The 12,301-nt window shown below is 52.0% G+C and overlaps 2 protein-coding genes across 8 annotated transcripts in view; both read right to left on the bottom strand.

Annotated features, from left to right (window-relative positions):
- ADSL (adenylosuccinate lyase) overlaps positions 1-12,301 on the bottom strand; it is a 300,844-nt gene that overhangs the window by 65,922 nt on the left and 222,621 nt on the right. The gene's annotated exons all lie outside the window — the stretch shown is intronic.
- The window catches only part of TNRC6B (trinucleotide repeat containing adaptor 6B), a 230,321-nt gene that overhangs the window by 33,721 nt on the left and 184,299 nt on the right, over positions 1-12,301 (bottom strand). For all 7 annotated transcript variants that reach the window (XM_069102859.1, XM_069102858.1, XM_069102857.1 and 4 more), the window contains 5 exons: positions 8,296-8,421; positions 2,311-2,442; positions 1,640-1,738; positions 1,358-1,547; positions 98-235 (listed from right to left, as the gene is read on the bottom strand). In XM_069102859.1, the coding sequence (XP_068958960.1) occupies positions 98-235; positions 1,358-1,547; positions 1,640-1,738; positions 2,311-2,442; positions 8,296-8,421 (685 nt within the window). The remainder of the gene's footprint in view (positions 1-97; positions 236-1,357; positions 1,548-1,639; positions 1,739-2,310; positions 2,443-8,295; positions 8,422-12,301) is intronic.

Below are 12,301 nucleotides of genomic sequence, written 5' to 3'. Positions count from 1 at the left end.
TGATAAACCAACTTCTTCAAACAGACTAGTGGGGGCAGGAACGGGGTGGGGGACAAGGAAGGAGTCTCTGGAGTGAGCCCACGGGGCTGTCTCTTACCATTTTTGTGCATACTGGCATCTTGTGGAGCTACCGAGGGCAGGCCTTCCATCATAGAAGTCCACTGTTTAAAGCGAGATTCTGACCCAGCTTCCTTCCCTCCTACCATGCCATAATCCATGCCACTTGAGCCAAAACCTAAAAAAATAAAAATCCAAAACCCCAAATTAACTTTTACAGAATTCTCATAATATTTCAAATTTACTAAAAGATACACAAATAAGCTGCAGGTAATAAAGTTTCTGAGTCCTTTCTCTAAGTGGCATAATTTTGTCACATATTCCTCATTCAATGGCTCTCACTGCTGGAGGGAAACTGAGGCAAAATTTAGCTTTTCACTTCTCATTAGCCGACCGGAAAAGCACAATGAAAAGCTGCATAAAGGAACCTTGTCCACCTTATTCTCATTCAGCACATGACTGAGAAGCCTTCATGCAGAGAGGCTGCTCTGAACACTGGAGGGGCTCAGGTCACCAATCAGGGCTTGTGTTTTCAGTAAACAGCAGAGGCTAGTGGGTAGCATATAGGGAATGGACAGAACCCTAGCACTGTGCAAGCAGAGAACATCCTAGGGCCAACAGAAAACTGGACTGCCTTCCTTTTCTTTTTTTTCGAGGGGGGAAGGTGGGGCAGTTGGGGTTAAGTGACTTGCCCCAGGTCACATGGCTAGTAAGTGTTAAGTGTCTGATTTGAACTCAGGTCCTCCTGACTCCAGGGCCAGTGCTCCATTCTGGCCGCTCCCCCCCTTCCTTTTCTGAGAACCAATGGCCTTGTGGGGACTGTGGACAACTGCTTAGTCACTCTCAAAAATGAAGGTCAAAGAAAAGTTGGAAGAAAATGTGACAAACGTCTGTATTTTTCATCGGTGGGGGCAGGGCACATACAGCAGGAATGGGGAGCAGCTGCTGGAAGGAGAGAACCAGAAGGGGCTGCGGCAGAAGAGGGGCTGCCGTCCTCAGGGAGCCCCTCCAGGACCTCCCCCACACCTTCCTGGCACTCACTGATGACATCAGAGTCCTTCTGGGTCCCACCTGGAGGGCCATCACTGCTCCTCTTTTCTCCATAAAACCCTCGTCTTACTCTGGGCCCACATTAATATTCCTCGGTCCGCCTCCCTTTAAAGCTCAGAACAAGACGGGTACCCCCTGACCCGGGTGCCCCCTGACCCGGGTCCCCCCCGCCAAGCCTCCCCCAGCGCTAGGCCATGGGCATGCACGCCCAGGCTGGCTCTGCTCCCACGGCTCCGGCCGCGCTCCTCACCAGAACTGTAGCCGGGAATCTGCCCTTTGCTCTGAAGGTCAGGGAGCCCCACGTTCAGGGCACTGGGGACCAGGTTGTCCAGATGTGGCTTGGGTCCGACGGGGTGAGACGGTGAATGCTTCATGCTTGGCGGCCGCTGCTGCTGCTGTTGCTGCTGCTGCTGCTGCAGCGCGCTCATCATGCGTGCGATCTGTGGAGGCAGTGGCAGGTGAGCCCCTGGCCTCCCCCACCCCTCCAGGTGCCCGTCCCAGGGCTGCCGCCACCCACCACCGCCGTGCTCACCTGCTGCTCGTGCTGCTGCCGCACGGCCTGCGAGATCTTTCTCTGGTTCTGGAGCAGCTGCTGTTGCTGCTGCTGCTGCTGTAGGAGGAGCTGGCAGGCCTGCCAAGGGAGGAGGGAGAGGCCTGATGGAGATGCCCACGTGCAGGGAATGCCCCCTCCTCATCTCACACAGGGGAGAGAGCCCTAGGCCAGGCAGTAAGGAGCCAGGGCCTGAGCCCTGCTCAGCCGGCCTCCAGTAACCCACACCCATCAGCACAGACACTGCGATGGAACCCTAGCCAAAGTGCCCCGCCTCACTCCAAGGAGCAACCCTCCTCCTTGCTAGATTGAGTTATAGCCCACACCCCCACAGGGAAAGGAAATAAGGGCAGATTTAAAATGTATCATCTCTCTCCCAACAGAGACTTTCTCTCTCTCTCACACACACAGACACAACAGAAGAAAGGAAATGAAGCCGATACAGGGTCACATTATAGACAGAGACACCCCCCAGAGAGAAAACGCAGACACAGATGCAGACACAGACACACAGACGCAGACACACACAGACGCAGACACAGATGCAGATGTAGACACAAGCCCACCACAGACAGGCCAACCTGGGCCGAGGGACTCAGGCACACAAACCCCTCAGAAGCGGGGCAGCGGCAGTGGGGCAGACGTCTACTTACCAACTGAAACTGGGGGATCTGTGGGAGCTGGCTCAGCATGGCGATCTGCTGGGGAGACAGCTGCGGCCCCAGGTTGAAAAGGCCTGGGCTCAGGCCGCTGTTAGGAAACTGCTTGAGCACAGAGGCAGAGACCTGGCAGGAGACAAGGAAGGAAGTGGGTGGGTGAACGTGGACACGCTGTTGGAGAAAGAATTCTCGGCAGTGCGAGAGGCCAAGCGCCAGGCACTCTCCTTGCCTCTCACTCATTCCTTGCTCACCCAGACCAACCCTTGGCTAGGCTGCAGAAAGCCTCAGAAACACTGATCAGACTGCTCTCTGGGGCTCACTGGACCAATGTGGGAGGGCATCATCACCTCCAAATGACTCCAGCAGATTTCAGAAAGAAAAAAGGATTTCCCCATGGATTGTGGTTAAATATGACAGAGAAACTGAACTCTACAGCAGCCCAGGACTAGGGCTCAGTCTTACCTGCTGTGACAAGCCCAGAGCACCCCAGATTCCCAAAAGAATCTGGTCCGGGGGAGACGTGAAGAACCGCGCCACCCGCTCCCTCCCCCCAGCGCCCGCTCCCTCCCCCCCTCCCCCTCCCGAACACCTCCCTGGACACGCACTTTTCTGGCTTCTGGAGGACTCGGGGTGATACTTCTGGGGACGGGGAGCTCTCTGTCACCCAACATGGGGTAGGAGCTGGCTCTCCTGGTTACCACATGTCCTTTGCATTAAACACCCCCATGTTAAACTATCCTTCCCTGTGTAGATTACTGCTCACACTGAGCTAAAAATCCAAACCCAAATTCTCGTGAGAGAAGAAGCAGACCAGGCTTCCACAGTGCGGGCTGACCAAAGGCCTGCAGCCACAAAAGGACTGCATCTCATCCCCTATGCTCCTGCCCTTTCACCAAAGACAAAAGCCCTGAATCTTCCCAGCGTCTTCTCCTGTAATCAGTCAGATATGCATGGCTTTCCCCAAAAGGGCTCAACATTAGGAATGTGCAGCTCTGCAGTCTCCCATAATAGCTTTGCGATTTCATCACTGCTGGATAGCTGGCTTGTTTACTGTCATTTTACGATATTTCCATGGCCTGAGATCTCACTGAGGTGGGCACTCAGGTATCTTCCCATAAACCCTCTGGAGAAGTTCTCCCCAACACAGCGGAGGCCTTTCTTGAGGTTTTGGAGGGGGGAAGGCAGGGCAATTGGGGTTAAGTGACTTGCCCAAGGTCACATGGCTAGTAAGTTTTAAGTGTCTCAGGCCGCATTTGAACTCAGGTCCTTCTGACCCCAGGGCCGGTGCTCTACTCACTGTGCTACCCAGCCGCCCCTGACATCCAAGATTTTTAAGGAATTAATACAAGTGTAGAAGAGTATTTTCCCCAAAAGAGAAATGATCAGAGGATATGGACAAACGGTTCTCAGGGTAAGAAATCCAAGCTACCAATAACCAAATAAAAAATATTCCAAATTACTAATAAGTAAAGTCAAAATGAAAGCAAACGAAGTTCCATTTCACATTCATTAGAACGGCAAAGACGACAAATAAGAAAAAAAAAAAAACTCTTGGAGGGTCTGTGAAGGACAGCAAGGCCCTTCCCCCCCCTTCCAGGGAGCATAAATGCAATGGTCAGAGATCCGCGCAGGAGCTGAAAGGCGTGCTGTTTACAAGGCGCAGCAGGAAGCCGGGCAATGGAGCCATCCTTGTGTTCACTTTAACTGAAAGGAGCAAGCTGTGTGTGTGGTTCCAGTCCCGTGGTCTGTCTTCTGGCCTCGTGTACAGACAGGAACGTTTCTTCTGCTGCCGCGCAGCTGCTTCAACTCCCTCACCTGCTGGGCCTGCTGGGCCCATGTCCCGCCACCTTTCGGACACCCTTTGGCCAGGCTGCAATTCTGATTCTTCCGAGATGCCTGCAGCCACAGAGAAGCGTGAGCAGAGGGGCTTCTGCTGGGGGAGCATCCTGCCACAATTACTCATCAGTGCCTCGCTCCAAAGGCCCTTGGGCATTTCTGGGACTCATTCCTACCTCCATACTGCTTGCCATTTGCTGACAGGTTCCCTGGCAATTGTCTTTGAGATGTGTCATGGTTCTGCAGATACACGCTTCTGCACCAAACCTAAGTTTTCCCATGGATCACCAGTGACCTGGAGTGGCCACATTCAAGTGCAGGTCTTCAAGGAATCGGAAGGAATCTTGGGACATGCCCTGAGCAAGAATTTCCTGCCAGTCACCCAGGCCTCTGCCAGAAAACTTGTAGAGGAAGAGACTGATGCACCCAGCAAGGGTCCCACATCACTGCTGGACAGCTCTGAGGCCAAAGAAGGTTTTCCTTATGTCAAGCTCAATTTGCATCTCTAACCTCCACCTGTTACTACCACCTCTGCTCTGGGTGGTCAGGGTCAAGTCTATTTTTTCTACTTCAAGTGGCTTTTCATATACATGTGGCTAGTCAATGTCTTCCATCCCAGAGGTTTTTGGACCAGGGCAGAGGCCCTCTCTTAACGCAGTCTGGAACCACATTAGTCTTCTTGCCTACAACCTCACAAAATGCTGAGCTAGCAGGATTCTAAGACCCCCCCCCCCCGAGTTTTAAGGATGAACAATCTAGGGGTGGCTAGGTGGCACAGTGAATAGCGCACCGGCTTTGGAGTCAGGAGGACCTGAGTTCAAATCCGACCACCTTTGCTGTCAACACACATTCTACACCGTGGCCATCTCTGCTTCTCACTGCTTCAAAGAGGAAGAGTGGGTATGGTGGAGAGGATCCCTCTGCGTGATCGTGGGAAGCCCTTGTGCTGTAAAATGGGGGAATGCCTGAAGCAGCAGCCTCAGAGAGCCTTTACAAAGGATGTAAAATGCCTGAAGGCTGTTACTGGTGACTCTCAAACCTACACTCCTAGTTCAGGTTTCTCCCCTGGAGCTCCAGAATAACGTCTATTCTGGGGACTCCTGCTGTGGCTCTGCCTCAGCCTGTCCCCAGTCGAGGTCCTCCTCTTCCTCGGCAGGGCCACTCCCTCCTCCTGACTTCGGCCTCACATCAGGCGGCCACAGGCCCTTCAGCTCCCATCTTCACCGCTCGCAGGCCTGTCACCTCCGGCCCACGTGACCTTTGGGATACCTCTGCTCCTCTCCAGGCCCACTGCTGCCCCCAGCGTGGAGACCCTCATGGTGGAGCCAGCACGTTTCCCCCATGGCCACTCCTTGTGCTGCCTTTAGCTGCTATGGATCTGTTAATGCTGTGAAAATCTTTTGGTGGCTATTTCCCATTCTAGGCCCTATTAACTTTCTCACTCTCTCTCTTACACACACACACACACACACACACACACACGTTTTGTGTGACAGACAGAAGGCAGTTTCTGAAGGGAAGGGTCCATGTGGGGGACTGAACAAGATGTCACTGGAGAAGAGTCTTGAGTCCACCAGGTACCTGAAGATTGGAGATGGAGGTGGACAGAACTCCAGGCCCATTGTGGGGGGAGTGGGGAATGGGGCGGGACAAAGAGAGTAGCGTGAGAGAGAAAAGACAGTGGGGTTTGCTGCTGAGTGGATGGAAGGGAAGGAGGTGAGAAGACTGGAAAGGGAGGGAGGAGGGAGGACACAAAGAGCTTTGAATGCCGAGCCAGAGAGTTGTTTGTGCGTGAGGGTCACATGGAGGGGCTCTGGGAAGGGTGGATCAGAGCAGGCAGGCTGGCTACTGTGTATTCCCAGGTCACAGCCATCAGGACCTGGTCTTGCAAAGTGACTGTGTGAGTGGAAAGAAGGGCCTGGGGGCACAAAACTGACAAGAGCCAGGTAGGGCAGCTTCTCCAGAGAAGCCATGAGCGGTGGAACATCTAGCTTTATGGAGGTGTCCATCATGAGAGAAGGGCTGACACACTGTGTATGTGCATCGAGTGGAATGACAAGCAGCGAGAGCTTAAAGACAGCGTGGGATTGGACACTGGCATGAACAGCCGCACAGCACCAGGGTCACATAAGGAGTCTGACGCCATGCAGGCCCCTCCTCAGAGTCAGAGGGGCTGGATTACAGAGGTCAAAGCGGACATGGGCTGCCAGAGCGGGCACAAGGGAACTATGGGGCTGGGGTGTCTGTGCCTACTTGTGACAAGGGTGAGCTCTGCTGGGGGAGGCACGGGGGAGGATTTAGAGAGGAAACAGTGGTGGCGAGGGGGCTGTAGCACGCAGAGAGCCGGATATGGTGTTAGGAGGATCGTCCTGGTGAGTTCAAATCCAGCCTCAGACACTCACTGGCTGTGTGACCCCAGACAAGTCACTTCACCCTGTTTGCCTCAGTTTCCCCACCTGTAAAATGAGCTGGAGAGGGACATGGCAAACCCCTCCAGAATCTCTGCCAAGAAAACTGCAGATGGGGCCACAAGGAGCTGGACATGACTGAAATGACTGAACAATAACAAAGAGAGGAGATGAAGAATACCAACATAACCTAGCAAAAGTTTAGAGCGGGACACAGAACTGGGCAAGTCTCAGTCACAGGCTCAGGAAAACCGAACCTCACAAATCCACACTTTTAGCAGACGGTGACGCGGCAACGGGCAGAGATTCTTTCAGACGTCCACAGATTCAGAAAAACATCGAGACTGGCTAGAAGGGGTGGGGATGAAGAGTGCAGAGCCGGGAGAACACATGGTGCACAGGCTTATAACAACAGGGCTTCTGCACGTTGGGCCGCCAGCGCGGTGCAGAGCGCACCACGCACAAGGCTGCGCTGGCTGGGCTCTGCAGAAACGTCTTTGGGGGGACAAGGACTCGGTGATGGTGGTGGGAATTAAAGAGAAAGCTAATTGTGGCATAAAAGCAAAGGCACCAATGAAACTAAAAACATGAGGAAAGAGACCAGTCATGAAAAAGGGCAGCCACCGCGACGATGCTGACAGGACAGGAAAGAGACCAGCGCCTCCATCCCCCCGGGCTCTGGGGCCTCGAGGTCCTCAAGCGCGGCCTCTGACCAAATCCACACCTCACAGAACAAACCCCCTCCATAAAAGGATCTGTTTAATCATTTATATTTTAATTTATTAGTATTGACTTATTTGTAATCATTATTATAATTATATATAAATTATATATAAAATGAGTATTATATATCACATATATTATTATATATAATATATCATATATAATTATATATATAAAATGATTATTTATAAATAAATATGAAAACTAATTAATAACCTAATAAAGGGGTGAGGACAGGAGCTCCCCAGGCTGGGTGGCCCAGACGGAGAGGAGCTGAGATCCACCTTCCCGGGAGAAATATTGGAGAAGAACGTGCAACCTCTTTGTCAATGGTGAGCACATTTAGTGACCTGAAGTGAAGGAAGCTAGGGTCTCCTCCATCCCCACTCTGGACCTCTTCATCTGTCTCTGTCCCATGACCCTCCTCTTCCCATGTCTGCACCAAAGCACCCCGGGGGCAGGGGAGAGAGGGTCTGATCACAAGTCAGCTATGGCATTGGGTCAACTCGTCCAGCCTGTGTAAGGTCACACAGGCAGAATTCAAGTCCGGTGCTTTTTAGGCAGCAGGCCCATAGGCACAGAATCGCCTATTCCAAGAGAAAGACAGCTCAAGATGGACAGTGCTGTAGAGGTCTTCTGGTCTAACTAAGCCTTCTAGCACTGCAGGTGGTTCTACAGTATTTTTCCTAAAAATGGTGTCATGCTCTTCTCAAGAAGGGACACAGGACAATCAGTCAACACCTGATTTCCGTTTAAACTAGAATTTTTAAAAAGTGTGACCACAGGATTTTATTTTCCATGTAAAAGGGCTCTCTTATTTCTACATGGCAAAAAACAATAATGAGATTTGTTATTTGAGATAGTGCCCATGAATTTTCATCCCGGACACTTAGTAACATCTGCAATAAATACTGGTAGATACGGCAACTTTAACTTCCACAAAATCCATCGCAGGCAAGTTAACAGCCCATAAGCCCCTGCTTTTGGCATCCAGAATCATCAAGCTGCTTACCTGGGGAGAAATAAACTGGGGAGGCACTTGCGCCCGGAGATTAGGGGAGGAGTTTAGCGGCTGCACTGGAGTGTGCATGCCCCGCGATTGTGCTGTGCTATTTCCAAACAAACCATGATTGCCACCCTGCAAAAAAAAAAAAAGAAAAGAAAAAAGAAAGAAAGAAAGAAGAGCCAAATGATTTTGTTTATTTTCAGTAGGAAAACTCCAAAGAAGCAGACACCGGCCTAACTCCCACTCCTGACCTGCAGAAGGCATGAGGCCTATCCTACGGGCTGTAAGAGAATTCCCAAACTAGCAAGCTTCTAATCCCAGGACTCCGCCAAGCAGCACATCTAAGAACTGCCAAGCGCCTGACGCCTCAGCGAACACCTTCCCTGCGGCTTGCTCAGCACCTGGCGCTTGGGGCTCGAGGCAGGTAACAGCCTCCCCGCACCGCTCATAAACAATGCCACTTTCACAGCCGCTGCATCAGTTTTACCATGCGCCCAAATCAGTCTCAAATGGAAATAATCAGAGAAAAATGTCAAGACTCATCATGGTATAGACTGTCTGTCAGATTTCTAAGGAGCCAAAGTATTTAAGAGGGCCTAGTCTGCCTAGGCCAGAGAGGAAGCAGGAAGCTCTCCTGATGCTTGTGTACAGCCTTGGTCTTGGTGGAGTGGGGACGTCTCGCCTGGATCTGAGCCAGCACCCTTTTGTCCTAGATGCTAAAGTCTTCAGTAGGACCCCCAACAAATATGAAACACCTACTTTGGGCAAGGCACTGCATGAGGGACTGGACAAGGAGAGACACAACCCACCCAGGAAGGTCTATTGGCCAAGACAAGGGCCCGTGATGCTAGGATGCGAGGGAGGATTGGGTAAGTGGCTGAGAACCCTTTCAGGGAAAAGCAGACAGAAAGGAGGTGCTTCTCCAAATACGGACGGGGGGCCGGCTGCCAAGGCTGGAATGAGGAAACACACTGACTCAGGGGGACAGGGCGAGATGGGGCCTAGAGTGGACACCAGTGTGTCTGGAATACAACAAGAATTCACACAAGGTGAGGTCAGAGAGGGATGGGGGAGCCTTTTCAGCCAACAAAGGTCTGAATGGCAGAGTGGAGATCTCAATAGGGGAGAATTAACAGGCAAGGTGGCTGAATGGACTGGGCCAGGGCAGGAGGGAGACAAAGATTACTCAGAGGCTCTAAAAGGGCAGGACTGTCAGAAAGAACAGAAAAAAACGGGAAACTCAATTTGGGGGATGGTGCAATTCATCAAGGAGGAACCTGAGAACCTAGGCCTGGAGCTACCGGGAGAAGTCTGTGGGGGGGAGGAGATGACTCAAGTGACTGGAGCAGAAGAGAAAACGCCCAGGCAGAAAGGAGGCCCACCTGCCCAGGCAGCGGAGAAGGGAGCAGGGACGAGTATGCGTGAGGAGGCGCTCCTCCCTGACCTCTGGAGAACCTCAGGCCAGGAAGGATGCTGGGCCCCGAGTGTTCAGACACAGCCGAGGCTGGGCCTCAGGGAAAGAGACCACGGCTCAGGAGTCTGAAAAAGCATCTCCGCTGCCCAGTGTTCTACAAAATGGAAATCTAGTACGGTGAACAGCCTCCGACTCCTGGGGCCTGGAGCATCTCCGTGGAAACCCCTAATAACCTCTCTGCGCCTGGCCTGGCTTCTAGGGGGAGGGCAAACCTCTTCAGATCAGGAAACCAATGGACAGAACCTGCAGCTATATCAGAGTGCACTCACAAAGTCAGGATGGGATGGAAACAGCCGCTGCTGAAGGTTCTGAAAAGGGGCCTAGCAGACCCACGTGCCCCGACCCTGCAATCCTCCTGCTGGCACAGGCCCCACCAAGGCCCCGCGTACACCCATCTCGTGGTGGTCACAGAGATGCGCAACCAAAGAGGGTGTCTGTGGGCTGGGGAAGGGCTAAGCAAAACGGCCCATCGTGAATGGAATCTCACTGTGCTGCAGTAACAAAGGACTCCCCCCATGAAGGGATGCTGAGGGAAGTCAGAAGAATGAAGAAAACAACATAGGGAGAGTCGAATGCAACACCGCCATGCTTTGTGGTGTCCGTGATCAAGCTTGATCCTGGACAAGAGGGTTCTCCTCCCTCCTGTCATTCTGAGGTGGGACACACAGACCGGCAGATTCCACCTGTGTGCTGGCAGTTTAGACTGAACTGTATTTTCTTTCAAGTCATTGCTAGGAAGGAATCTTCTGGGCAAGGAAGGAATTTAGTTGGAAAGGATCATAATAAAAAGGAAAAAGGCAGAAAGAGGAAAACTTTTTAAACAAACAAAAAAAAATAATCCAGTCAGGACGGGGGAAAGAAATATTTCAGTGTCTACCAATGCCAGGCTCCGCTCTGCTCTTTCTAACCTGTTATGATGACTAGGCTGAAGGCACACTTCCCAAAGAAAATGAAGGTGAAGACTTTTCTTAGGGGACATTCCACTGTAACTGCTGGCTGCCAATGGGCCACATTACAAACTTCTGGAACCCTGGAGGGTCTCCTGGAGGGCATTCCTAATAAGGGGTGACATTTGGCCTGAGATAATCTGAATTACTGAGGTCACAGAACAGCCTTGTAGAAACCATTGGAAAAAATGAGAAGTAAATATTAATCAAATAAGAGACAGGGGGTCTTGAGACCTAAGTGACAAGTGGAAGGCTTTCAGTAAGAAACTATCTTTGTCATCCCTGTACTAAAAGCCCACAGAGAAACAACCAGCCCCATATTTCCTCCACCAGCATCCCCAACAGGGGCCACCCAGTGCGGTCCAAGAGCCGGAATAAGCATCCCTCATCCTGGGAAACGGTGGCAGCAGCACCCTGGGCTGGCCCTCTCCCATCTTCTTCCGTCTCCTCTGTGCTGCTCAGCCCCAACGGGCTCGCTCTGGTTTACCAGGCTGAGCCCCTCTGCTCAGAAATAACATCTGTCTGTAGCTCGCATTTACGTGGCTGGTCAGAGGACCACAGAAGCGCTCAGGACTATTCTGTTACTTTTATAAGTAAATGACAAATGCTGTGATCCTCACGTGTTGTCTCTCCTGAGCGCAGCTTTTCCTCCCAGATTAAGGCAGACAGCATTGAAAACTGCCTGGGAAACATTCTGTATCTAATCTCCTGTTTAACAACAGCATCATCTAGGTTGGCACTTGGTCCTGCACCAAGGCATTTTTCTGACATCTCCTCAAAAGCATTTTCAGATGCTGGACTTGGTCATTTATCCTACACCTAATACTAGTGTGCTGAACCCAAGAGCCCAAAGAGGAAAACTGAAGGGCTGACATGATTACAGCATAACCTTTCTCTCACATCATATGTTCAGCAGACCAGAGTCCCCCAGACTGATATCAAGTGCAGAATAGGACCAAGGCCAGCTCCCAACTCTGGTCCCAGTGATACATGGAGAGGCCTCCTTACTTGTCTAGCAGCGAAGTTTTGGGGGTTGAGCCCTGTGCCGATTGCCCCCAGGCTGACGTTGGGTGCTGTGGAGCCAGAGGGAGACAGCTTGTAGCTGGGAGAAGGGGAGAAGGGAGAGCAGGGAGCCTCATCCCCAAGGCACCCGTCTTGATTGGAGAAAGGCAAAGTCAGCTGGAGAGCAGGTGTTAGCCAATCCCAGGGTGGGTTGGTTAGTGAAGCAACAGAAGGCAAGGGGGAAAAGAGAGAAACAGCAGCAACAAGCCATTAGTGTCTATTAGTGACAAGGAGGCCCTACGTCTCATCTGGCCAGCTCAGCCACACTCTGCCTGAAAGACCCACTGCGGCCAGCGGCCAGCGGCCAGACAGCTTCTTATCTTCCCGGTAGTGACTCATTCTGCTCAGAGGTGGAAGATAAACCTGCTGGGCAACATGTCTGTGTCTACATCTGATACTGATTCATTCTCACTCAGTTTCCGTGAGCACAGAAGCCCAGGGACTCTACAGTCGCGATCTGGACATCTGGACCAGCACTGATGCTTGTCAGGGGGTGGCTGGCAGCCCATTCCAGCGCATTCGCTGTCCT

The sequence above is a fragment of the Petaurus breviceps genome, unplaced genomic scaffold (genome assembly GCF_028583685.1).
Source record: "Petaurus breviceps papuanus isolate PSGF00001 unplaced genomic scaffold, PetGlider_PUasm1.0 558, whole genome shotgun sequence".
Classification (NCBI taxonomy): Eukaryota; Metazoa; Chordata; class Mammalia; order Diprotodontia; family Petauridae; genus Petaurus; species Petaurus breviceps.
The sequence above is the reverse complement of the archived record's forward strand: the minus strand, read 5'-3'. Positions and strand labels throughout refer to the sequence as shown.